The sequence below is a fragment of the Streptopelia decaocto genome, assembly GCF_964273445.1.
Source record: "Streptopelia decaocto genome assembly, chromosome: 2".
NCBI classification, from domain to species: domain Eukaryota; kingdom Metazoa; phylum Chordata; class Aves; order Columbiformes; family Columbidae; genus Streptopelia; species Streptopelia decaocto.
Window position 1 is genome coordinate 12,667,866 of NC_138655.1, and position 23,917 is coordinate 12,691,782.

Here is a 23,917-nt window from a genome sequence, read left to right on the forward strand (position 1 = left end):
CAAAAGGCAAACGAGGTGGGGAGGGAAGGCAAGAATGTTCTTCACCCCTAAGCAGGGTTAGAAATACCCTCACTCCAGGAGCAACCAAATCCCATGGCTGTTGCTGTCAGTATCTTTAAACTCCAGCTGTAGCACAAACACAAACCACCATGCCTGTATTTAGTGCCTGAGCCCAAGTTATCAGGCTCATGGAAACTGTTTATTAATTTTCATCCACTCTCTCTAGGCCCCCACTCCCTCTCCCCTTTCTCCACAATGGGACACAGGATCTCACCACACCGCATCACTCTCAGTGTAGTCGCTTCTTGTTTGACCCAGCCCCCAGTAAAACCACCCCTCTGAGCTCACGTTCAGTCTCAACAGTTGAGTTTTCTAACTCAGTGTGAAAGCTGCAATGTACAGTCACCTTGCTCTGGTGTCAGTGCCACGTTTAGACATTTTTACAGGCTGGTCAATCTTCTCAAATGTTTTGGGTGTATAGTTAGTGTACAGTCATCTACATTGCACAAACTGGAGGCGTGCGCATGCTATACCAGAAGAACAAGATGTCAGAAAAATGCCTTCTATTTTACTTTATTTGGCTTTCTTTTGTATTACTTCGAGTAGCATGCAGTCACTGACATGGCTCCTGCCTACAGAACATAGTTTCAATTATCACGTGAAATAACGCTTTTACATGGGAATTTCACGAGGTCTTGTCACATACTGCCACCACAGCGGTGGCAGATGCCCCTCCTTACGAGCTGGAGGCAAAGCTTCGGTTCTTGGACCATCAGCAGGAGTTTCTTCTTCTAACTGCTTAATCTAGAAAAGACATAAAATCACTTTAGCACATACATGCACATTTCCATCGCGTGGTTTTCAGTGCCCAGGCTGTGAGCAAAACGCCCCTGCTTCTGAGGGGAAGAACCAGCAGGAACCCCTGGGGCTGACGGACACGTTCCTTGTTTCTCAGTATTCATTTAAACTCGATAATCATTGCAGGCTCATATTACCTAATCAAGAAGGAATTTTTAGGAGTAAAAAGTGATTTACAAGAGAATTTTCTACTTAAAATGTCTTTATTTCCAAGTAATTAATGTCTGCCAGTGCTACATTAAGCAAATGGTGTTCTCTTGCTGCTTTCAAAGCTGCTATATAACGAGCAGCCCCAAGCAGCCCCGTTGCAGTCAGCAGGACACCTCCAGCTCTGCGTGCCACCAACAGACCCTCAGGGGGTCCCAACACAGGGTTCTTACAACAGCGCTAAGTGCCGGCTGCCACTACATTAATTCTGAGAGAGTTCCACACTACATACAATCCAAGTAGTTCTCTACAACTGAATTAAAGAATTATTCTAAGACCATCAACTTTTCCCAACTGAATCTCAGTTTAGCTTGGCTAGAAACTCTTCTTGATTCCCAAATGATGAACACTGTGTGAAGTCAGTTCCAAAGGTGCAACCAGAAAGTGTTCAGAGCTTCACAGCAGCAGAAGAGGAATTCTCTGGTCATTAATCTCATCCCCTTTGAATTTCCTTTAGCAAAGCTGCTACAACAGCCCTGCACTAACCAGTTGCAGGTTAAGCTTTAACTTCAAATTCCCTTTGCAGCCTTTAAGAGGCTGTAGCTCTGAGATGTCTCTGTAGGCATCTTAAGTCAGCGTTTCATGCTGAGGAGAGTTCTAGTAAAGCAGAGTCTAAACAAGACTGCAAATGCATTCAGATATTTTCCAAGAACACATCTAAACATCGCACAAAATACTCGCGTGCTAACAGGGCGTTGTTACTCTGCATTGAGCAAGCACTGACCTCTTTCTCCCAGCTCTCCTGCTGCAGCTTCTTCCACTGCTCTCGTTTGGCAAAGTAATCAGGATACATGGCTTTCTCAGAGGGGTGCCAGAAATCCAAGCACCACTCAGGAATCTGTTTTAAAGAATTAACAGTTTCAGTTATATTATTTTTATATATGAAATTATATATAGTATGCACACACACTAAAGAACTGAATGCAATCACTGAAACCAGTATTAAAATGGATAAATAGCCCAGGAAATAAAGCGCTACATAAAAACATCACTTAAGAGCTACCTGACCACTGTTAGTCTCACAGAACGACATGACAGAGCTCAGAGCTTTTAATCTTTGTTCCACACGTTATCCTAAATCACAGGAAGACATCACAGCATAAATCACAGCATCCTGAAGACAAGTACCAGATCATCTCGATTTACTGCAAATTCCATCTGATGGAAGAGAGGATTTCATTCTTTCCCTTCCTACTCCCAAAATCAGCAGGTTTGAGAAATCCTTTCCTCGAACTATGGACTTGTTTTATTTGAGAGAACCTCACAGCTCATTGCTGCTTGTCTACAACTACTAAAAATTTATTGGCCTTTAAGATCTTGATAATGGTCTGACCTCTAAGATACCCAGTCACAAAAGAAAAACAAAGTGAAACTCAAAATTCTGCAGCAGTATATCAGTGATGGGAACTTTTATTAGAAAACAAAAACAACCCAAAAAACCAAACACAAAACAAACAAAAAACACACCCCCACCCCCAAACCAAACAACAAAACAAACCAAAACCAAACCCAAACAACCAAAACCCAATGACGACAAAAAACACAAACACCACCACACACATAACACCCCGCCCAACCCAAACCAAATAAAACAAACAAACAAAAAAACAACCAACAAAAAACAGGACAAAACCCCGCAAGAGACCCAGTTCTGGAAAAAGCAAATTCAGAAGTTGCTCAAATGACACGATTCATCCAGTGACATTTACACTTTCAGCTTCCTGCTGTGATTTCCATCACTGAGTAAACCTTTGGCTGAACAGAAACAGCAGAGCTGCTAATAATTAAAAAAAAAAAAAAATAAATCATCCACTCGCCTAAAATACCAATTAAAACCACCAAACAGCCTGAGATCTGAAAGCTACATTTTGTAGCAGCCAAATCCTTGGGACAGCCATTTTGTTACAGGACAATTTTAGCCTTTCAAATTGGGCAAAGAGAACATAAACCAGATTATATTTCTATACGAATACTAATCTCTTGACCACTTATTGCTCACTGCACTCTCTTCTCTCTGGATTTTCTCTCACTATTGTCTCTACTACTGTTAAGGCCCATGACCCTAGCATAGGCTTAAGTCCCTCTATCCCCTTTTCACTTGTTTTTTTACTCTGCCTCTGATAAACCCACATCAGATTCTTCCTCACATGGCTTCTTAGATGTAAAGATTTGATCAGACCTAGTCTTGTGTCAGGAGAAAATTGATGCATCCACTCTCTAGGTTAGAATTAACTTCTCATAATGCATTAAATGAACCAATGTCAAGCAAGTAAAAAACCTGTGTTTTTCTATGACACCTGTTTCTTTCCTCCTAAACAGAACAATCTAGAGAAAAAAGAAGCCTCTAGAAGTGCCCTAAATTCTGACAATATGACTTCTCACAGCTCAGCTCCAGCCCTTTCGCTGTGCCTGCCTAACCCATCACAGAACAGCTACCCTTTGGCAAAAGAACAGATGTTTACTGCAGCCAAAAGACTCTGGCTGTGTTCAGACAGACCAACAAACTCCATTTTCCAGGATCAGAGAAGCAGGACAGCTTCTCCCACGCAAGTGGTGAGATGTTCAGTGACAGTAAGCTATTAGACAAAGGATACTGCTGAGCCAAGCTGCAGCCCTATCAATCATAGAATCACAGAATGTCAGGGATTGGAAGGGACCTTGAAAGATCATCCAGTCCAATCCCCTCGCCGGAGCAGGAACACCCAGATGAGGTTACACAGGAAGGTGTCCAGGCGGGTTTTGAATGTCTCCAGAGAAGGAGACTCCACAACCTCCCTGGGCAGCCTGTTCCAGTGTTCCGTTACCCTCACCATGAAGAAGTTTCTTCTCATATTTAGTGCCTCCTGTGTTCCAGTTTGTACCCACTACCCCTTGTCCTATCACTGGTTGTGACCGAGAAGAGCCTGGCTACATCCTTGTGACACTCACCCTTTACATATTTATAAACATTCATGAGGTCACCCCTCAGTCTCCTCTTCTCCAAGCTAAAGAGACCCAGCTCCCTCAGCCTTTTCTCATACGAGGAAACTCCCTTCATCATCTTTGTGACTCTGCACTGGACTCTCTCCAGCAGTTTCCTGTCCTTCTTGAACTGAGGGGCCCAGAACTGGACACAATAATCCAGATGTGGTCTTACGAGGGCAGAATAGAGAAGGAAGAGAACCTCTCTCAACCTACTAAATACCCCCCTTCTAATACACCCCAGGATGCCATTGGTGTTCCTGACCACAAGGGCACAGTGCTGGCTCAGTCCACTTAAAGCACTCACCTGACACCAACTAAAAGAAGAGTAAGGTAAGCACAGCAATATACAATCTTACAGGCCACTTTACCTTGTAGCACTCGTATCTCTCATAGGAGGTGCCCCCCGGGGAGTCAGGGAAGATGTAGGGCTGGGGGTGCTGGTTTGCCCAGAACTCCTCCTCACCGGCCCTCAGCAGCTCTGTTGCTTTCACCATATCCTTCACATCCTTATTCTTATCAAACCGGTCTCTCAGGAGGACAGCAAAGTAGCGGTACTTGTCTCTGCAGACAGAGAATCACAGAATCATAAAATGTTAGTGATTGGAAGGGACCTCAAAAGATAATCTGCTCCAATCCCCCTGCCAGAGCAGGAAAACCTAGATGAGGTTACACAGGAAGGTGTCCAGATGGGTTTTGAATGTCTCCAGAGTAGGAGACTCCACAACCTCCCTGGGCAGCCTGTTCCAAGTTCTGTCACTTTCACTGAGAAAATATTTCTTCTCAAACTTAAGTGGAACCTCCTGTGTTCCAGTTTGTACCCACTGCCCCTTGTCCTGTCATTGGCTGTCACTGAGAAGAGCCTGGCTCCACCCTTGTGACACTCACCCTTTACATATTTATAAACATTAACGAGGTCACCCCTCAGTCTCCTCATCTCCCAGCTAAAGAGCCCCAGCTCCCTCAGCCTCAGAGGTTAAGCATAGTGACACACATTAGAGAACAAAAAAAAATCAGATAGAAAAACCAACTTGGCAACATCATCAGTTCCACCATCACAAATACAGAGTTTGGCCAGGAGCTGTGAGGAGTTCTGTTCCCATATCGGCTGTGGCAGGCACAGACAAGTGACCCCTCAGGCTTTTTCCTCCAGTCACGACTGGGAGAAGCGAAGAGGCCGAGGCCCCAGCCCAGCCCGCTTCGGAAGGCCGGCCCCCCCAAGCCCCAACCCTTCCCCAGGCCCACTCCACTTCGCCTCTCACCGGTAGATGCACCAGGACTCCAGGTGCCGCAGGGCTTTCTTGTACAGCCGCAGCACTCTCTGCTGGTGCGTCAGGTAGGCCGCCATTGCGCGCTGCCCTACCCCTCACCTTCGCGCGGGGGCTGACGGGAGCGCGGAGGACCCGCCCCGCGCGGGCGCTGACGGGAACGCGGAGGACCCGCCGCAGCCATGAGCCGCGCCAAGTTCATCGGTGAGGGGAGGGGAGCGGAGCGGGTCGGTGCGTGCCCCCGTCCCGGGGCTGGCAGGGCCGCCTCGCCTCGGGGCTCCCCGTACCCCGCCCGTGCTGGGCTGGGGCAGCCGCCACGTGTGCCCGCCCCGCGGGGAGCCCGGCTGCGCCGTGAGGGGCCGAGCGCGGCGGGCGGGGCCTCTCGGTGACAGGACCTGCCCCTCGGCCCGGGCTCGTCCCGCCTGCCGCCCCGCGGGGCCGGGGCGCCGCTGCCTTTGGGCTCACAGGAGGAGTTTGGGAACGTTTGTGCCGCCTCTGGGCTGCACGCAGGGCGCTGAGGGGCCGTGCCCGGAGCTCTGGGGCTCTGGCCGCTTCTCGTCCCCTTCTGCGCGGTAGCCGTGGTTGTCTGTGACTGCGTGGAACGGGCCTGGGGGAAGATGTTCGTACTCTTCGGAAATTCGGCCGGAGGTTGTAGCATGGAGGGGGTTGGTCTCTTCTCCCAAGTAGCAAGTGATGGGATGAGAGGAAATGGCCTCAGGTTGCGTCAGGGGAGGTTCAGATTGGATATTAGGAAAAAAATTATTCACAGAAAGGGTTGTCAGGCACTGGAACAGGCTGCCCGGGGAGGTGGTGGAGTCACCATCCCTGGAGGGGTTTAAAAGGCGCTTAGACGAGGTTCTTAGGGACATGGTTTAGTGCCAGAGTTAGGCTGTGGTTGGACTCCGTGATCCTGAGGGTCTCCTCCAGCCGAAATGATTCTGTGATTCTAAATAACTTCAGAAGGGCGGGCAGACCCGGGGCGGCTCCGGGCGGTGTCCGCACCGCGGGTGTTGTCCGTGCTGCCGCCCGGGCGGGGGACGGGCAGTGGTGTGAGGCAGCCGGCCCCTGCTGCTGCTGCTGCTGCTCCTCCCGGCCCTGCTGCTGCTCCCGGCCCTCTGCGGAAGCGCTATGTCGGATGCTGCGTTTTTCCTTCCCTGCTGCTTGTTGGCAGAGACGAGTTTATATTTTCGTGTGAAAAGAATAACAGAATCACAGAATGTTAGGGATCAGAAGAGACCATGAAAGATCATCTGGTCCAATCCCCCTGCCGGAGCAGGAACACCCAGATGAGGTTACACAGGAATGTGTCCAGGCGGGTTTTGAATGTCTCCAGAGGAGGAGACTCCACAACCCTCCTGGGCAACCTGTTCCAGTGCTTTGGCACCCTCACTGTGAAGAAGTTTCTTCTCATATTTAAGTGGAGCCTTCTGTGCTCCAGTTTGTACCCATTGGCCCTTGGCCCTTATCCTATCATTGTTTGTCACCGAGAAGAGCCTGGCTCCATCCTCGTGACACTCACCCTTTATATATTTATAAACATTCACGAGGTCACCTCTCAGTCTCCTCTCCTCCAGGCTAAAGAGTCCCAGCTCCCTCAGCCTTTCCTCATAAGGGAGAAGCTTCACTCCCTTAATTGTCTTTGTTGCCTTGCCCTGGACTCTCTCCAGCAGTTCCCTGTCCTTCTGGAACTGAGGGGCCCAGAACTGGACACAATATTCCAGATGTGGTCTCACCAGGGCAGAGTAGAGGGGAAGGAGAACCTCTCTCAACCTACTAACGACCCCCCTTCTAATACACCCCAGGATGCCATTGGCCTTCCTGGCCACAAGGGCACAGTGCTGGCTCATGGTCATCCTGCTGTCCATCAGGACCCCCAGGTCCCTTTCCCCTATGCTGCTCTCTAACAGGTCGTTCTATGGTTATACTGGAACCTGGGGTTGTTCCTGCCCAGATGCAAGACTCTACACTTGCCCTTAATAAACAGTATACATGCATTAGCTTTGGTGTTTACGAGGGTGTGTCTTATACACACATAGCAAAAGTCTGGAGTTGCACAGGCGGCCAAAATTCTGTTTTTCAGTCACTTCTAGTAAGGACTAAGCTCTCAATTTATGCAAGTAAACTTATGCTTAAGCTTTATATGGCCTGTGAATGTGGTAGTCAGGGACTACTACAATACACTTTTGTCTTCCCTAATTGACTAATGCTCCAAATGAAATTTATAGCAACTATAATATCTAATTTTTGTCTATGTCTTTTTCATAGATATTGGTATTAACCTGACAGATCCTATGTTCAGAGGAATCTACAGGGGAACACAAAAACATCAAGGTAAATGTTTCTTTGTATCTGCTGAAAGACAGAATCCGTCTCATTAAAATAGAAACCTCTTACATATCAGAACATGAGGTTAGAGTTTTTTTCTCCTCAAAACTGGGACTTGAAGAAGAAAGTGCAACAAAAATAAGTTTGGTGTTCTAAGCAAAATACGTTCTCTTAATTGCTGTTAAGCCATCATACAGGTAACTCTTGCTTCTAGAGCAAAATGGACAGTTGCTGATCTGTTTATATTAGGATTGCATGGAAAAACTGATTTGAGAATTATAAACAATAAACTGTCAAATATTGCATTGCTGAATTGTAGTTACTGGTTACAACTGATGCTTTCTTTGCTCTCATGGCCTTTAGATATAGATGTAAAGACAGAGTTTCCTAAAGTATGTGGAAAAACTTCTGTTGACTTCTTGGATTTAAATTGGAACTTCAGTTATTGATTTTGTTACTGCCTTCTAAAGATTAATCAAGTGTGGTTTAAAAGATTGTTCGTGATAGGCATTTTGACTGCATGGAAGTGATTTGTAGTTGAAAAGTAGTTAAGTTATGCTGTAAAACCTTCAGTTTGTGACATTTTAATGAACTTTTGCAGACGACTTTTTGGATGTGGTAGAGAGAGCAGTCAAAGTTGGCGTTAAAAAGGTAATTTCTTATAGTAAAATTTCTTTAGTCTTTTAAACAGCTTTATAATACTATGGTTTCTTAGTGCTCCCCTATTAAAACAAATGTTTTTGGAACTTGCAGTGGAAAGTGCAGTAACTTGCTTCAGTAGCATAAAGCAAAAGTATTCTATGCAGGGTCTTGTCATCCATTTGCAGGGATCATTTGGTGGTTGTTATCTAAGTTCAGTGGTATCATATGTGATGTGTATGTAGAATTTCTTTTATACAGTTTCAACAGAAAGATGTTCTCCTCTGACCTACTGCAATCAACTAGTACATAATTTTCCATATTAGTTGTATTATAGGCAACCACTCTCTTCTTGTATCCTGTCTGATTCTTATTTAACAGTTGCTGCTACAGATCAAAGCCCAAAAACTCTTCTGATTGAGATCCATCAGATATTTCTATATGTAAAAGAAATTGGTAGCTGTAGAAGAGCTGGGCATGGCCGTAAATTCTTACAGTTGAGGCATCTGAAGTCTGCTGGTAAATACTGGGTTATTGGTATTGTCAGCAGTGCACCAAACTCCTTTAGTTGCAGTAGTCCTGTCTGCCTATACCTCTCAATAAATTGACAAGACAAGAAATGTGAATTAAAATAGAATACAATGCATACTGTAACAAACTCTTCTACTGCACTACTAAGTCTGGTGGATAAGAAATAAACCTCTAGAGGAGGAACAGCCACCTTGGAAGTTTGCTGAAAGGTTTTTGTGTGAAGAAAGTGGGAAGCGAACTGGGAGGCAAAAAAAGAAGATTCTAGTAATGGTGAAGTTACTACACTGCAGCAAATACAGAATCATGATACTTTTACTGTGTTTATATATGTTGTGTAAGTACTATTTAATCTTTATAACACCCTCTGAAACTAAGCAGCCATTTTCCTATTTTAGCATCAAAAGTAGATTAGCTGCAGAACTTGTTCAAGATGCAGAGTAGATTCAGAAATGGAATTCAGGAGTTCCCAGCCCTTAGCTGTGTTCTCAGACCTGCTACTGGCCTGTGTGCTGTCAGAAGCCTGTTCCATCCCAGGTTGTTTCTACTTGCATAGAAACTTAATCTGTTTATTTGAACATAGTTCTAGTTTTCTAGTTTCTATACAGCTGCTGATTTATGGTATTTTTGGTGGAGTTTTACCCTGTGCTGTATGTATGCCGAGCTGATTTCATCTCAACTTATTCTTCTGTGCTGCCATCCAGCGGGACCTGGACAGGCTGGAGAGTTGGGCGGGGAATAACCTAATGAAATTTAACAAGGGCAAGTGTAGAGTCCTGCATCTGGGCAGGAACAACCCCAGGTTCCAGTATAGGTTGGGAGATTACATATTAGAGAGCAGCATAGGGGAAAGGGACCTGGGGGTCCTGGTGGACAACAGGATGACCATGAGCCAGCACTGTGCCCTTGTGGCCAGGAAGGCCAATGGCATCCTGGGGTGTATTACAAGGGGGGTGGTTAGTAGATCGAGAGAGGTCCTCCTTCCCCTCTACTCCACCCTGGTGAGACCACATCTGGAATATTGTGTCCAGTTCTGGGCCCCTCAGTTCAAGAAGGACAGGGAACTGCTGGAGAGGGTCCAGCGTAGGGCAACGAAGATGATTAAGGGAGTGGAGCACCTCCCTTATGAAGAAAGGCTGAGGGAGCTGGGTCTCTTTAGTTTGGAGAAGAGGAGACTAAGGGGGGACCTTATTAATGTTTATAAATATATAAAGGGTGAGTGCCATGGGGATGGAGCCAGGCTCTTCTCGGTGGCAAACAATGATAGGACAAGGGGTAATGGGATCAAGCTGGAACACAAGAGGTTCCACTTAAATTTGAGAAGAAACTTCTTCTCAGTGAGGGTGACAGAGCACTGGAACAGGCTGCCCAGGGAAGTTGTGGAGTCTCCTTCTCTGGAGACATTCAAAACCCGCCTGGACATGTTCCTGTGAGACCTCACCTAGGTGTTCCTGCTCCAGCAGGGGGATTGGACTAGATGATCTTTTGAGGTCCCTTCCAATCCCAAACATACTGTGATACTGTGATGATACTGTAGGGATGTGTCCATCTATAATGGAGTGTACTGCAGAAATGTCTGACCTGATGCTGAGTCTGCTGTATAGCATACGTAGGGATAAAAAGCAACGGGGTCATGATTTATTAGAATCTAGGGTGCAAGATATTGCAAGTGGTTGTTCAAAAAAACACACATTCTGGTGTGATAACCTTTGATCTTAAGGTAAAAATAAAATACTAGAGTCAGAAATTCTTAAATTTGTAATCCTGATGCTGAAAGAGACTCCTTTGGTGGTTTATCTACTTGTGTCTTATTTGGGAGTTTTTAGTTTCTCCATCTGTAAGACAGGGAGAATATTTCTGAAGATCATTTATTGAATGCAAATAAAGTTTATTGAGTCATTGTCTGATGAAGTTGATATTTCTGCAAATTGAAGTATTTTACTCATTTAATGGTTTGAATACTTAGCATAGAAGATAATTGAGAAAGGGAAAAAAAATCAGGTTTTGATACCTAGTGTATTTCCCAGCTCCTGAGGACCATCGAGGTTTGTTACTGATTTATGAAATTTTGTTATATATACATTAGTAATTGTCTCCTGATGTTCTGTGTCTAGATTTTTACTCGCATCTGAGTGTTTTCTTAAACATTCTGTTTGATCTTCAAAGTAGAACATACTTGCTGACAGTACTTTTCTTCTTCCAAGTTTTTGATTACAGGTGGGAGTCTTCAAGATAGTAAAGATGCATTGCAGCTGGCACAGACAAATGGTATTTTCACTTTAAATTTATATTGCCAGTCAGAAATGTAACCTTCTCCACCCTCAGAATTAAGATTTCAAAAGGACCTGCCCTTGGAGATGTTTACAGAATCTCAGATGAAAATGAGATATTATGTTTCAGAATGGGATGAATGCATTGTGTATGAGTTTTCTATGTTGATTTTTAGATCCCTGGGTGTTAGAAGGAATCAGTCTTTTCTGTAATTTCCATTTCTTGATAAAAATAGAAATTACAGGAAATTTCTGTAATAAAAAATTTAGTTAAAATACTCTTCTCTAGAAATAAGATGAAATGCTTGTATGGTATGGAATATATTTTTGGTGGTGTGCTGGTTTGACCAGGTGGGTTTTTGTTTATTTTTTACTTAACAATATATCATGACCAACTTGAACAAGGGAGGTATCTTTCTCTTCATGGTTCTTCTAGCTTTCCCTTTCCTTCTGTGAAAAGGCAAATATCATTCCACTAATTACTTAAATGTGTATTTGAGCTGAAATGTGTGCTATAGTACTATTTACAGACCAGAACCATAAAATAATTTGGGTTGGAGTGAACCTGAGGAGGTAATGTGGTCCAACCCCATCCACCTCCACCAAAGCAGGACTAGCTTTATATAAGGCCCTGAGCAACTTGACCTAATATCAGTCTTTCCCTCCCCCTGTGATTTTACATTCTCCATAAAGGCACTTAGCAAAAATGTTAATTTTGGCACTGAAATAATCTTGATTAGATAGTTGGGTAAGTCAGGCTAGGGTTGCTTGCCAAATCCTGTAACAGCTAATGTAGAGGCACACGAGGGAAGTCATGTACTGTCTGTTAATCTTGCAGTTGAGGATAAGCTGGTGCATTTTGAACAAAATGTATTTCTAGATGATCTCAAGAGGTCTCTTCCAGCCTCGACAATTTTATGATTTGTTGAGGGCCGCTCCACCAGAATAATTCACTTTTGAGTTGCAGTTTTGGAGTATACTAAATAATGTGTACTAAAAAACACATACACACTCCCAGTAGAGCCACTGTCCAACATTTTTGAAGCAGAAAATACCAGTATAGTAAAATCATCACCAAGATAAAGATGTTCAAAGCAAATTCTCTTTTAAAATTATGAGCAGTAAAAAAGGTCCAGATACAAATACTGTCTATACCTTACATAAATTTTCTTTTATTTTTTTTAATATTTTCTAATCCTATCTTGCTTTAGACATGTTTTACAGTACAGTTGGCTGCCATCCTACCCGCTGTGGAGAATTTGAGCAGAGTAGCCCTGAACAGTATTTATCAGAATTAAAAAATCTGATTGAAAAAAATAAGACAAAGGTAATGGCGGTTGGAGAATGTGGCTTAGGTAAGTGTTCTTGTAGTGCTTCAACATTTTGCTTTCTGGACATGTATTAAAAAATCCTAAAATGCTAAGTGGGTTTTTTGTTTTTTCTATTTGTAGATTTTGATAGATTAGAATTTTGCCCAAAGGACACCCAACTCAAGTAAGAAACATTTGATAACTATAAATAGACTTGTAGCATTTTGCAGGAGTGTTTTTTTATCTTGTGTTCTACCAGGTAACATTTGGTCAGGTTTAGACCTGCGATTTGCAGGGTTGGATCTGGGTTTTTTTGGCAGAAATGAGACTTTAAAGAAAGATGGCTACATTCCAGTAGTGCTATATGCTGCATTTTGCTACCTGCCTGGTTAGACCTAGCATATCTTTTTCTGTAAAGGTGATCACAATTTGTGGGTTTCTGGGTGTGACAGATGCTCATTCTCGCTAATACTCATGAACTCTTAGAGCCTGATGGGGAGAATAACATATCTGTGATGTGTGAAGGAAGAATTAGGCTGAGTGAAAGGCATGAGGAAGGGAACAGAACTGTCAAAAAGGGTAGGTCAATAGTGGAAGAACAATGAGCTTTTAGTAAGGGAGGTGTTAACAGGAATGATAATTGAGAGCTGACGATAAAGGTAATCTCAGGAGCTGGAGAGATCTGTGTTTTGAAGTAACACAATGCAGCATAGATACTGAATGGAGAGAAATGAGTACAGCCCCTAAAATCAGCTGGCATTCTTGTAATGAGATCTTCTGTCTACAGAGGGAACTAACTGAGACATGTAAGTGATAAATTCAAATGAGTGATTAATGAATTGCACTTGCATATTGCTGTTCTGAGTTAATTGGTCACTGGGGGGCAGTGGTCAGTTGTGCTTTTGGTAATTGCTACATGTTAGCAGTAGGTAGAGCTTTCTTCACAATGCTACTGTCATACAGTAAAATATTCTGCAAAGTGGACAGTGCTTTTTTTCTTGGTAGAATTCAGTGTATACAGAGTTAAGCAAAGCACACCTTGGAGCATAACCTGTTTCTTTCCTGTGGCAAACTAAAACACTGATGGAGTATCATATTTTAAGACCCTTACTGTCTTGATGTTTTGGGGAGAAAAAAAATGTCTGATGGACTGCAGCTGAAGACCTGTAGTAAAAACTTCTAATCAAGTGAACTGAAATTGAGTTGTCAGGAAAGAGGTGACAGAAATCACTTTTAAAGTGGTAGGTGAGTCCTTTTTAATTAAGGTTGATAATGACAAAGTCTTTATGTGAGCTATTTCAGTAAATCATATGAAGTACATAAATCTAGTTTCTAAGAGATCTGTTCAGAGCCATTGCTGGAAATTGCATTTGGAAGGAGGTAATTGATGAGCGAGAAATAAAAGAAAGCAAGAAATATGAGGAAGTGAAGAATCGTGGTCCAACCCCCTGCAATGACCAGGGACATCTTCAACCAGATCAGGTTGCTCAGAGCCCCGTCCAGTCTGGCCTTGAATGTCTCCAGGGATGGGGCATCTACCACCTCTCTGGGCAACCTGGGCCAGTGTTTTACCACCCTCATTGTAAAAAATTTCTTGCTTATATCTAGTCTGAATCTCCCCTCTTTTAGTTTAAAACCATTACCCCTTGTCCTATTGCTACAGGCCCTGCTAAAAAATCTGTCCCATCTTTCTTATTGGCCCCTTTTAAGTCCTGAAAGGCTGCAATAAGGTCTCCCTGGAGCCTTCTCTTCTCCAGGCTGAACAGCCCCAACTCTCTCAGCCTGTCCTCACAGCAGAGCTGTTCCAGCGCTCTGATCATTTCTGTGGCCTCCTCTGGACCTGCTCTAACAGGTCCATGTCTTTCCTAAAGAAATATTGAAATCCTCAAGGCCAGATGCCTGCAAACACTGTGTTTGTAAATTCTATGTTTTCTAAATGGACAGCTTTCCCTGCTTCACATCCTTCACCTGTTTGTGAAATATAGTCAAGGTTTGGTTAGTTTTATTTCTGCTAATTGAATGCTATGGGGTTGGAGACAGTCTGGCTTTCATGACCTTCAGCAGACAGAATGGTGAGTTCTTGAAAATAATGCTTGATAAATGAACTAAAAAAAAGGAAGGCAAAGTGAAATGCATTGAGGCAGTTCACTGGTTTTTGGCTGATCAGGTGTTGTGGCATCACTAGGACAGGTAGTAAGCAGCTGCAGTTACCCCATGGAAGGGAAGTATGGCAGCTCCCCTGTGGGTTATCTGAGCATGACCTCCATTTTGTTTAATGAATTATTATTTTCCTGTTAGTTATACAGCGTTTTCTTCTGAATAATTTTCTCTTGTAATAAATTAATGTTATTTTTATCCTTTCTCTTGGATTGAAAAGCTAATATAGATGGAATTCCTTTGTCCAAGAAGACCTAAGAACTTTGTTGGAATTTTTCTCCATTCTCATAACATTTCCATCAGAAAATGATGATTTAAATGGTAGTTAGATGAAGATAGTGCCTTTGTCTTATGGTGAAGGTCACATTATAAATGGACTGGTAAGAATATAGAAGTTTCACTTCTGCTCTATTACTGGGAGGAGTTTGTGAGGCTCAGCAACCTGGGAAGTAGGAGTTTTCTTAACCAAATTCGAGGGGGGAAAAACATCACATGCACTGTTGTTCATACCTGCATCCAGAATGGTTTGCCTGAGATCTTCTGTCTCAGCAAGGACAGTTTGCTTCAGCACCCTTAGTGTCTTGATCTCAAACCTGAAAATTTGAACTTTATGGTCAAACATAAAAGTCTGCACACAATCACGCAGAAATACTTTCAAGCTTCCTTATTGAGAAGCAAGATAGAAACAGCATATATTGAATGACAGTCTACTCACCCAACTGATTTCTTTTGGTACCATTTTGATCACCATATATCTGGTGTCTTCATGCTTTTATTATTTTTTTTTGAATAGCAATTGTAGCTATTTAACCGCAAGAGCAATCGTGAGTTGCAATTAAATTTATATTCTGTCAAACAAGCAAAACTAAGCACAGAATCTAGATTACAAAGAAGATTCAAAGTAGGTGTAATTAATTCTCCTGAATTTTCATGTGAGTTTTTAACATTACAGCAAATTTCTGTTCCAAATGTTTTATCTCAATGATCTGCACTGATAAACACAGAAGGTAGCTTTTATCAGAGAAATATCAACCTATAATATACAGAAGATATTGAAAATTGCAGAAACTGAAATGACCAGTTGCATCGTCATTTTCTTTCTGCTTATTATTCTTATATACATGTTGGGAAAATGGAAATCGAATGAATGGTTTGCTGCCACTTTCTCCTGATGGATACGTGAATCATACACAGCACTGTGGGGAAACTTGAGTTTGCATTTGAAACGTTTGACACGTGATGGTGGGAATGCCCCATTCCCTTGGCTATGTTTAACAGCAACACCTAAATAAATCCAATATGTGCGTTCAGTGCCAGCCTGTTTGGACAGGCCTTATCCGAGTGATGTCATCTTACAAATTACATATGGACACTGAGTCACCCACACACTGTTGTCCTGCCGTGTCTACCGTGTTTCCTGAGTATCAGTAGTTTGCATGCCTGGGTGTAGCATGGCAGACAGAAATGGGAAATGATAGTGCTCTGGGGTCAGAACTAGTTGCAAATGACAAGTGACAGGTTAGTCCAGTGCTAATTAGTTTCCTTTGGAAACTGCACTGGGGAAACTGGCTACCTGGTTACCTTCCCTCTGCCCACACGTTTATGTCTCTTCGTAGGACGGCTGCCTTGCTTCTTCCACTCCTTCAAAAGGAATACTAGGAGTAGAAGGTAGGAAAGGGATAAAAATGAGTGAAAAGGAAAGCAAGCAGGCACACAAAGGGGAGGAGGGAAAACAGTGGAAGACTTTGAAAGAGCAAAGACAATAGGCAGAACAGGGCAGAAGTAAGATGCCTAAATATTGGTATTTGTTCCACCCCAGGAGAGGAAAAACTGACCTTTGTGGAAGGACAAACAAAAACTCTGGAGTGGCCAGCCAACTCTGATGCAGTTTTGCCCATTTGAGGCTACAGAAATCTGCATAGTGCTCCCTCGCTCACATCATTCACTAGTGCTGCTTCAAACTGATCTCCAGGTGATCCACACTCTGCCATTCCTGATGTTTCAAAACTTTGTGGAAGGCACACAGTCAGCTCCTCTTTCATTAAAAAACAAATAAATAAAACCACACTCCAACACTTGCACTACACGAGAGAGTTTATATACGTGTGCACTCTTCAGCATTTATGGTTTTGGCTGCTTCTTACCTGTCTTCCGCCATCGATCACTACTATGGGAATGTACTGTGGGAAAGTGTTCCTTTTAAATCCTTGCGCAAATAAGAGCTTTTGCACAGCAAATACATTCATTCTGTCTTTAGTTCTGGAGGACAAAAGCACACAAATGTTGGACAAAAAACTCTTTTGCTGTCTTTATTTGCTCTTACACTGTTTCTGTTTAAAGGGGATTCTTATTTTACAGGTGTTTTGAAAAACAATTTGACCTGTCAGAACAGCTGCAACTGCCCATGTTTCTCCACTGTAGAAACTCACATGCTGAATTTTTAGGTGGGTTTTCTTTGAGAATTTCATAGTCAGAGCAGATTCTGAATGTGAAAATTCTGGAAACCTGAATCTTTCACCTTAGTCTGTAATAAAGATGTCTTACATTTTCATTTATTTTGTTTCACAGATATAATGAGGAGAAACCGAGATAGATTTGTTGGAGGGGTGGTAAGTATGGACTTCAGTGTAGCATTCATTTTTACATGCATAAGTGTGAATAGTTGCTTAATATGCAACTTCTTGTTTGTCATGGAATCTAGGTAGGCTTCCTGTTAAATGATTTAAGTTATTAATTAATGTTTTCTAGTCTGTTCTAGTATTTTTATTTTTGTTGCTTATTCAGCCGTTTTTTTTTTTCAAGGTAAGATGATAGGCTGAGAAAAAGCTCTGCAGCTGACATGAGCAGTTTTTCTTGGCCTGTCAGAAGGACAGATTAAGCACCTGATAATTGACACTGGCCTTTTCCCAATTCTTCAGTGTCTGTAACTGCAGTGCATTCCGACCACAGAAAATTAAGATGCGTGTTCCCAGTGGAAGCCATAACCTCAAACATTTGCTTCTGACGTTAGACATCGTTGTCAGATTAGATCCAGATGTAATTTTTGATTGCTTCCTGTCTTTAGATATTCAGATCATGTACTTTAATTCAAAAACATAACGGGAGAAACTTGGGATGAAATGCTTAAGAAAGTCCAGCAACGCTCTTTCACACTTCCCTTATGGCAGGATTTTCCAAAAGTAATAAATGTTGGGATTATTCTGTCCTACTGACATCAGACCACACCTACAATAATCTCAGTCCACACGTTTCCCCTTTGTTACCGCAAGAACTTTCCCCTAGCTCAGTACTTTGCATGTTGTGCTCTTACATAATCCTGTACAGTCTCTCCTTCCTTCCCTTCTCTTTTCACTCTTTTCTGCAAAACCCATCTCCAGTGGAGAAACGATGAGCAGGTGCCCTCTCCTGCTGATGTCCCCCTCGGCTTGGGGAACCAGACAGTGTCCTTACTCCACTCGGGCCAAGAAGCTGCAGTTCCCAGCTGCATTGCACTGGTTTTACCTTGGGACCTGCCACGAGCCTCTTTAGTCCCTGAGATGACCAGAGAGGCCGTCTTTCCAGTTCCCATGGACTAAAATCCTCGGAGAATGTGACACTGCTCTTACTATTTCTCTGACAGTGCCCTGTAGGTAATACTGAGGAAAGAATATAAAAATTTGGTGTGCGCAGGATTATTTTTGTGTATGGTCTCCCAGCTGTTGGCTATGGGAAGTTCCTGAGCCAAAAGCAGTATCATTGGGTAGGCTTCTACCCAGATTTATCACTAATAAAATGCAGTAACCTCTTCTACTGCAGTACTCAAGTGACATCAGCCTGAACTGAGCCCAAATTGAGAATCAACTGAGCCATGTCCCATCTTTATGTTTGTATTGATGTGTCATGTGTACTATCAAAGGTATTTATGTCACAAATAAAAATTAATAAGTACTTTTAAATTATTTGAGTGTTAAATGAAGTACATATATTTGAATGTATTATGTGTGCATCTATATTCATATATGTTCTAGGTACATTCTTTTGATGGCACAAAGGAAGACGCAGCGGCTATAATAGATTTGGATCTTTATATTGGAATAAATGGCTGGTAAGTGCCAAGAAATAAAACTATTTTAAAACGTCAGCTGTAGTGAACTCATTGCTTTCTTTTAAACAATGAGGTCAAGTTTTCAAAGCTCACTAGACGCTTAATCATCTGACAGATTTAGAGTTGCACTCATTAGTCTGTTAGCCATAAGAAGTTCTCGACTTATAGCTCAGTGAGTTAATCTAGTCTTTAGGTCCATTCCGCTACTCTCAGGTTGATCCTTGTTTGTAAATAAATAAGGTTGTTGAATATGGAAGGAGGCCTTCTGAATTTCGAGGCAGTCTTTCTGAAAAGTGTTTAAAAAAAAAAATGTCGTTTTAAGCTGCCGTGTCAAATTCAGGAATAATGCAAACGTAACCTGAGCAGCCTCATGTGCTGGTTCCGCAGTCTGGCTCCTCAGCAGCCCCCTGGCCCAGAGCCAGCCAGCGCTGTACCAGCTGCATGGGTTGCGGAGGCCAGGCAGCCACGGGCAGGGCGGGCAGGGGTTCTGCCGCGTCCTGCGCTGAGACGGCTTCACCGAGGAACTCCCCGCAGTTGCCGTTTTCTGCAAACTTTGAATTTACAAGCAGCACTTTTAAAAATGAAACAAATTTTACTCACTAACGAAATTATTTAGGAAGATGCCTTTGCTGCAAAACATTTTAAGAGGCAAACTTTTATACGCTATTTTTTTTTTTTTTTAATCAACCGAACTTTGATTTTCTAGTTCATTGAAAACAGAAGCCAACTTGGAAACGCTGAAATCAATTCCTAGTGAACGACTAATGATAGAGACTGGTAAGATTTTATATCTTGGTTAGTTTGTGAATTCAACACCATTAAGCAAGGATATACACTTGTATGGCAGAATCAAGACCTAAGGAGTTCAGAGTTGGAAAAGGACTGGCTGTTTCTCCACTTCGGAAAGCAGTTTCTGGGCTTCAGAAATATTCCACTGCAGCCTTCTGCTGGAAGGAGTGAGCTGCCGTGTCAGTTCCTGACATTGCAGGGGAAGATCAAAAAGGCAAATTGACAAGCACAGATTTTTACATGTACCCGGGTATCAGAATCCTGTTTGAGCATCTTTTTAAAATCCAGCTTGTTGGAGATGTCCCAAACACAGGGCAGTGGCCATGGTCTTGCTGCTGGGAGCACTGCCGGCATTTGGAAACAACTGCTCTTTAAATAGTATAAGGCGGAAGAATGTTTGAATTCCCCTCTTGACTTAAGGAGCAGTGATTTTAGTTGACTGACCATGGATGGGGTTTTTTTTTGCATGTTCATTTCAATTATCATTTACTGTCAGTTGTAAATACCGTATTTATTTTAATGTCTGAATCAGAGAAAGGAAAACCACAAACTGCCTAGATCCTTAAATGAATTTGCACGTGAAGTACAGACCTCTTAAAGTATACAGGAAGCTTCTGTGGAATACAGTGTATCTAGCTATCTTTATCATGTCAGAGAAAATAAGTGTTATGTACTATTACTGTGGATTTTTTTTAAATGTAAAAACCTGAAGGTAACAGTATAAAAATCCAAAGATTGTGGAGATGTTACATTACTCTTCTCTTTTTCAAATTAAACCAGATGCACCTTGGTGTGGAGTGAAAAATACTCACGCTGGATCAAAATATATTAAAACTACATTTCCTACAAAAAAGAAATGGGAAATAGGGCACTGCTTGAAGGACAGAAATGAGCCCTGCCATATAATGTAAGTGTACTGCTGTACTGTTATTTAAAATGCTTCAAACTGCACAGGGGAAACAAAATGAAAAAATCAGTTCACTGGAAATGTAGTAAATAGAAAGGAATTCTAAATTTATTGAAACTTGGGTAAGGTATTGCTTCATAGGCTGTAGAAAAAAATTAAGGGTCTTAATTTTCCCATTTCAGCAACTCTGGGTGTAAAAAGCTCCCTGAAAGTGAAACCAGTAGTTTTTAAAGGATTAAACCCTGTAAAGTAACCTGATCTGAATAAATTTCAGTCAGTTCCAGTTACTTTTAGAACTGATGGAACACGGGAGCTGTTCTGGCCTCCAGGGATGGGGCAGCCCTGAGACACCGAGCAGGGCCTGTGCTTGTGTCACACGCGTTCCGGTGTGAACTGCTGTCATGTGAATTGCGTTTGGGTCCTTTTGTCATTCTGCTACGCTGTTTGAAACAGGTAATTTCAGAGTTTCAAAGTTTCAGAGAACACTGTGATACAATGATGTTTAGGTATGAATAACAGCCATCAACATAAAACTCCAGGGGCTTATGGCCAGAGTTAGAAAGAAAGTACAGAAACAGTTTTCTGCCGCCTTTTCACATGCTTCTTTGCAGAGGTGTGAAAAGCAGGGAAATGTATTGTTGTTTTAGTGAAAATGTTTTATCTCCATTAAACATCTCTGGTAGATGAAATGCCTGCATTTTCACAACTGTTAATAAAGCCAGGCCAAAATTCTTGGTTATCAACTCCCTGAAAAGAAAAAGGAATTCAGGAAGGTTTCTTCTTGTGATGTAGTACTGGTTTTGTGTGTGTGTGAAAGCTGGATGTATTTCTATGAAAAGCCGTGTGAATTACCTGTTTGGAACTAGCTTTTGAAATACTGCTCAGGATACTACTAAGGAATCAAGGTATTTGGCAAGGTGTCTAAACAAGAGTTTATTTGAGAACTGAGGGGAGTTCTGCTGCTTTGGGGGTAAACTTGAAGCTCTTAGCAAGGAAAGACCACTGATCATGCTAAAAGCATGGTTTAAGCTCACATGGTGACACCTCCCAGTGTTCAGATGTATTTTATGCAGTTCTGTTGATTTGTAATACTCTTTGAAACTCATGTATGAAGAGCTCACATTAGCACAGAACGGCTCTTTAAGTATTTTAAGACTTTCTGGGGCCAGTCTGTGATTTTGGAGGAAGGGAAGAGATGGAGTGAGAACAGCTCTCTGATCACAAGTGGCAGAGCCCTGCTGTTGCTGTTTTGGCAAGGCTGTGTGTGAACAACCCCTGTGTCTTTGCTGCCGTAGCTGTAGCTTACAGAAGGGTTTCAGAAACCCCAGAACTGCAAACGCACGGAGTCTCTCCTAGAGCAGCACACAAACGCTATACTTTGGCTTTTGCTTTTACGAAACAAAATCTTGTTTAGTTCAACCTTCTTTCAAAGTTACTGTCCCTTCAACATTAATTATAACCTGTACTACCTGTAGATTAGTAACCTGAGAACTTCTTAGACCTTAGGAGAAAAGTAGCTGGTAACTGAGAACTGGAATTTTGTGACTCTCTACTAGCAAGATCTAGTGTGAGGGGAAAGTTACCTCAAGCCACAAAGTATATTTAATGTTTGGGAATGTTTGGTATACATACTGTTTAATATAGCTCAGTTGGCAGGAAGAATTTTCCACTCCTCTTTTTTTGGCAGTGCTGGACACCTTTCAGTGTCGATGGTGATGTTTTTATAACTGTACTACTACCCTTGGAAGCCATTTTTTTTAAATTTTAGCTGCAAGAGGCTTCTTTTTTCTCCTTCAATGATTTAATATAGAGAGTGATAGAGTAACATGTAGCATCCTACTGCATCCAAGTGGGGATAGATCTGTAAGTGCTACCGACTCTTCAAGGGTGAAATTCTTCAGTATCATCTGCTACATGTGTAGACCTGATCTCACCCCATCCACCTTGAACATCCCCTTAAATCAAGAAGCTGTTTGGTTGCAAAGCACAGGAGTGGTCATAAAATGGGCTAATTCTGCATCTAAGAAAATATTTGCATTCCAGTAATTATTAAGAGGAACTTTTTCTACTCTGTCTGCCTCAAAAAGAAGTTCAGCTATTGCACAGGTTTAGAGACAAGATCCAAAAATCAAAACCACCAAACCCCACCACCAAGCTTGAGGTTCTTAGTCTTCACCGTGAATGGAAGCATGAAGTATCTTCAGAACTGCACAGAATATTTTTTTCAGAATGACTGATACAAAATCAAGAATACAAGCATAGAGAAAGGATAGCAGCCTGCTTTTCTGCTTACTTAGTGTTAATATTATTCATGCCATTTCTTTTGCCTCCTTTTCCTGGATTGTGTCAAGGCAATCAGCCTTTTAAAATTGTTCATCTAACATTTACTGCAAATGTCTGAATGCATTAATCACCATTAATCTAGAGAACAGGGAGGTAGGAATCAGTTACTTTGGCAGCATTACTCTCAGATAAGGCTGTATCTGGAATTTAAGCTTTGCCACAGACCAGTTTATTCATAGTGCAGCTTTAGCCTTGAAAGACTAACAAATTTCACTCTGAAAAATTAAAACCACTGATAAAGACAACCACAAAATGACACTTTCTTTGAAACAGAAAGCTGTTTAATTACCTCCAAATGAGTCAAAAGACCAAAGATCAATCTGTACCAGTGAGCAACCAGCGTTCAGTGTAAAGGGAACGGCAGTTAGTGACCTACAAGTGATGGTGCACGTGTGAGCACCTTGCCCTGTTGCTCTCAGCATAGGTTTTTCTTCCAGGTTAATCTCAGTGGCTTGTACTTCTACATGCAGAGCAGTCTGAAGTATATTCAGTATTGAGTCTTCTAATATCAATGTTTCTTTTTTAGTCAAATACTGGAAATAATGGCAGCGGTAAGAGAAGATGACCCCCTTGAGCTGGCCAATACGCTATATAACAACACTATTAAAGTCTTCTTTCCAAATATATAAAGTGGTTTTTTTCTTACATTTATTCAGCATAACTTTACTAAATATATTGCAAAAACTTAAAAACTGTCTTATCTGCAACTTCTTACCAATGGAAGCCAATGTGTAGTGCTTTTATATATATATATATGGTACAAAATTAAAGCTGCTTTTGAAAAGGTGGTCTGCATTTGTGCAGTTTCTCAGCCCTGTTTCCCTTTCATCAAGATTCAGGATGGATGTCAAGGACAGCCCAAGCTGAGCAGCTCCTGTCACTACCTGTAGGCAGCACAGGATGAACGCCAGGCTGCTGAGCTCACATGCACAGCACTTCAGGCTGCTACTGGTAATTCAGAAGCGTTTAACAGATCAATGGTGTGTTTTACTCCTTTACCAGAAAGCTTAGCAGTTTCATCTTTTGTTCCGCATACGCAAATGCAATAACATTAAGTCTACCAACCTATTTTTTTTTTTAAACATAACTCACTAGTTGTTTCACGATAAAGCTCTGCTAATACTGAATTTGTAAGTAAAGCTGCTTTGGTTCAGGCTTTTAATTTCTGATTTGACCCGCTGAACAGTCAGTTTTCACCAGTATTTTTCATTTGCACCCAGAACTCATTGGGTGGGGATTACTGGATTACAGTCTTTGGCACAGCACTATCA

At 42.2% G+C, this 23,917-nt stretch overlaps 2 protein-coding genes across 7 annotated transcripts; one reads left to right on the forward strand and one right to left on the reverse strand.

The window, feature by feature from the left end:
- Window positions 1–557: 557 nt before the first annotated feature.
- NDUFB9 (NADH:ubiquinone oxidoreductase subunit B9) lies at window positions 558–5,444 on the reverse strand. The gene is made up of 4 exons (XM_082046491.1): window positions 5,289–5,444; window positions 4,398–4,590; window positions 1,790–1,903; window positions 558–804 (listed from the first exon to the last, which is right to left on the reverse strand). Exons 1-4 carry the CDS (start codon window positions 5,372–5,374, stop codon window positions 673–675), a joined length of 525 nt encoding a protein of 174 aa, XP_081902617.1. The 5' UTR covers window positions 5,375–5,444; the 3' UTR covers window positions 558–672.
- On the forward strand, window positions 5,410–23,434 carry TATDN1 (TatD DNase domain containing 1). Of its 6 annotated transcripts, XM_082046483.1 has the most exons (12): window positions 5,410–5,498; window positions 7,560–7,625; window positions 8,221–8,270; window positions 10,991–11,054; window positions 12,268–12,411; window positions 12,508–12,550; window positions 16,882–16,967; window positions 17,092–17,132; window positions 18,531–18,607; window positions 19,314–19,384; window positions 20,177–20,303; window positions 23,173–23,434. In XM_082046483.1, the coding sequence occupies exons 1-12, from the start codon at window positions 5,477–5,479 to the stop codon at window positions 23,273–23,275; spliced, it is 894 nt and encodes a 297-aa protein (XP_081902609.1). In that variant the 5' UTR covers window positions 5,410–5,476; the 3' UTR covers window positions 23,276–23,434. The 6 variants fall into 6 exon arrangements, with proteins under 6 accessions (XP_081902609.1, XP_081902610.1, XP_081902611.1 ...); XM_082046484.1 differs by lacking the exon at window positions 8,221–8,270 and having other exon boundaries at window positions 5,440–5,498; XM_082046485.1 differs by lacking the exons at window positions 5,410–5,498; window positions 7,560–7,625; window positions 8,221–8,270; window positions 10,991–11,054; window positions 12,508–12,550 and having other exon boundaries at window positions 12,278–12,411.
- The last annotated feature ends 483 nt before the right edge of the window (window positions 23,435–23,917 follow it).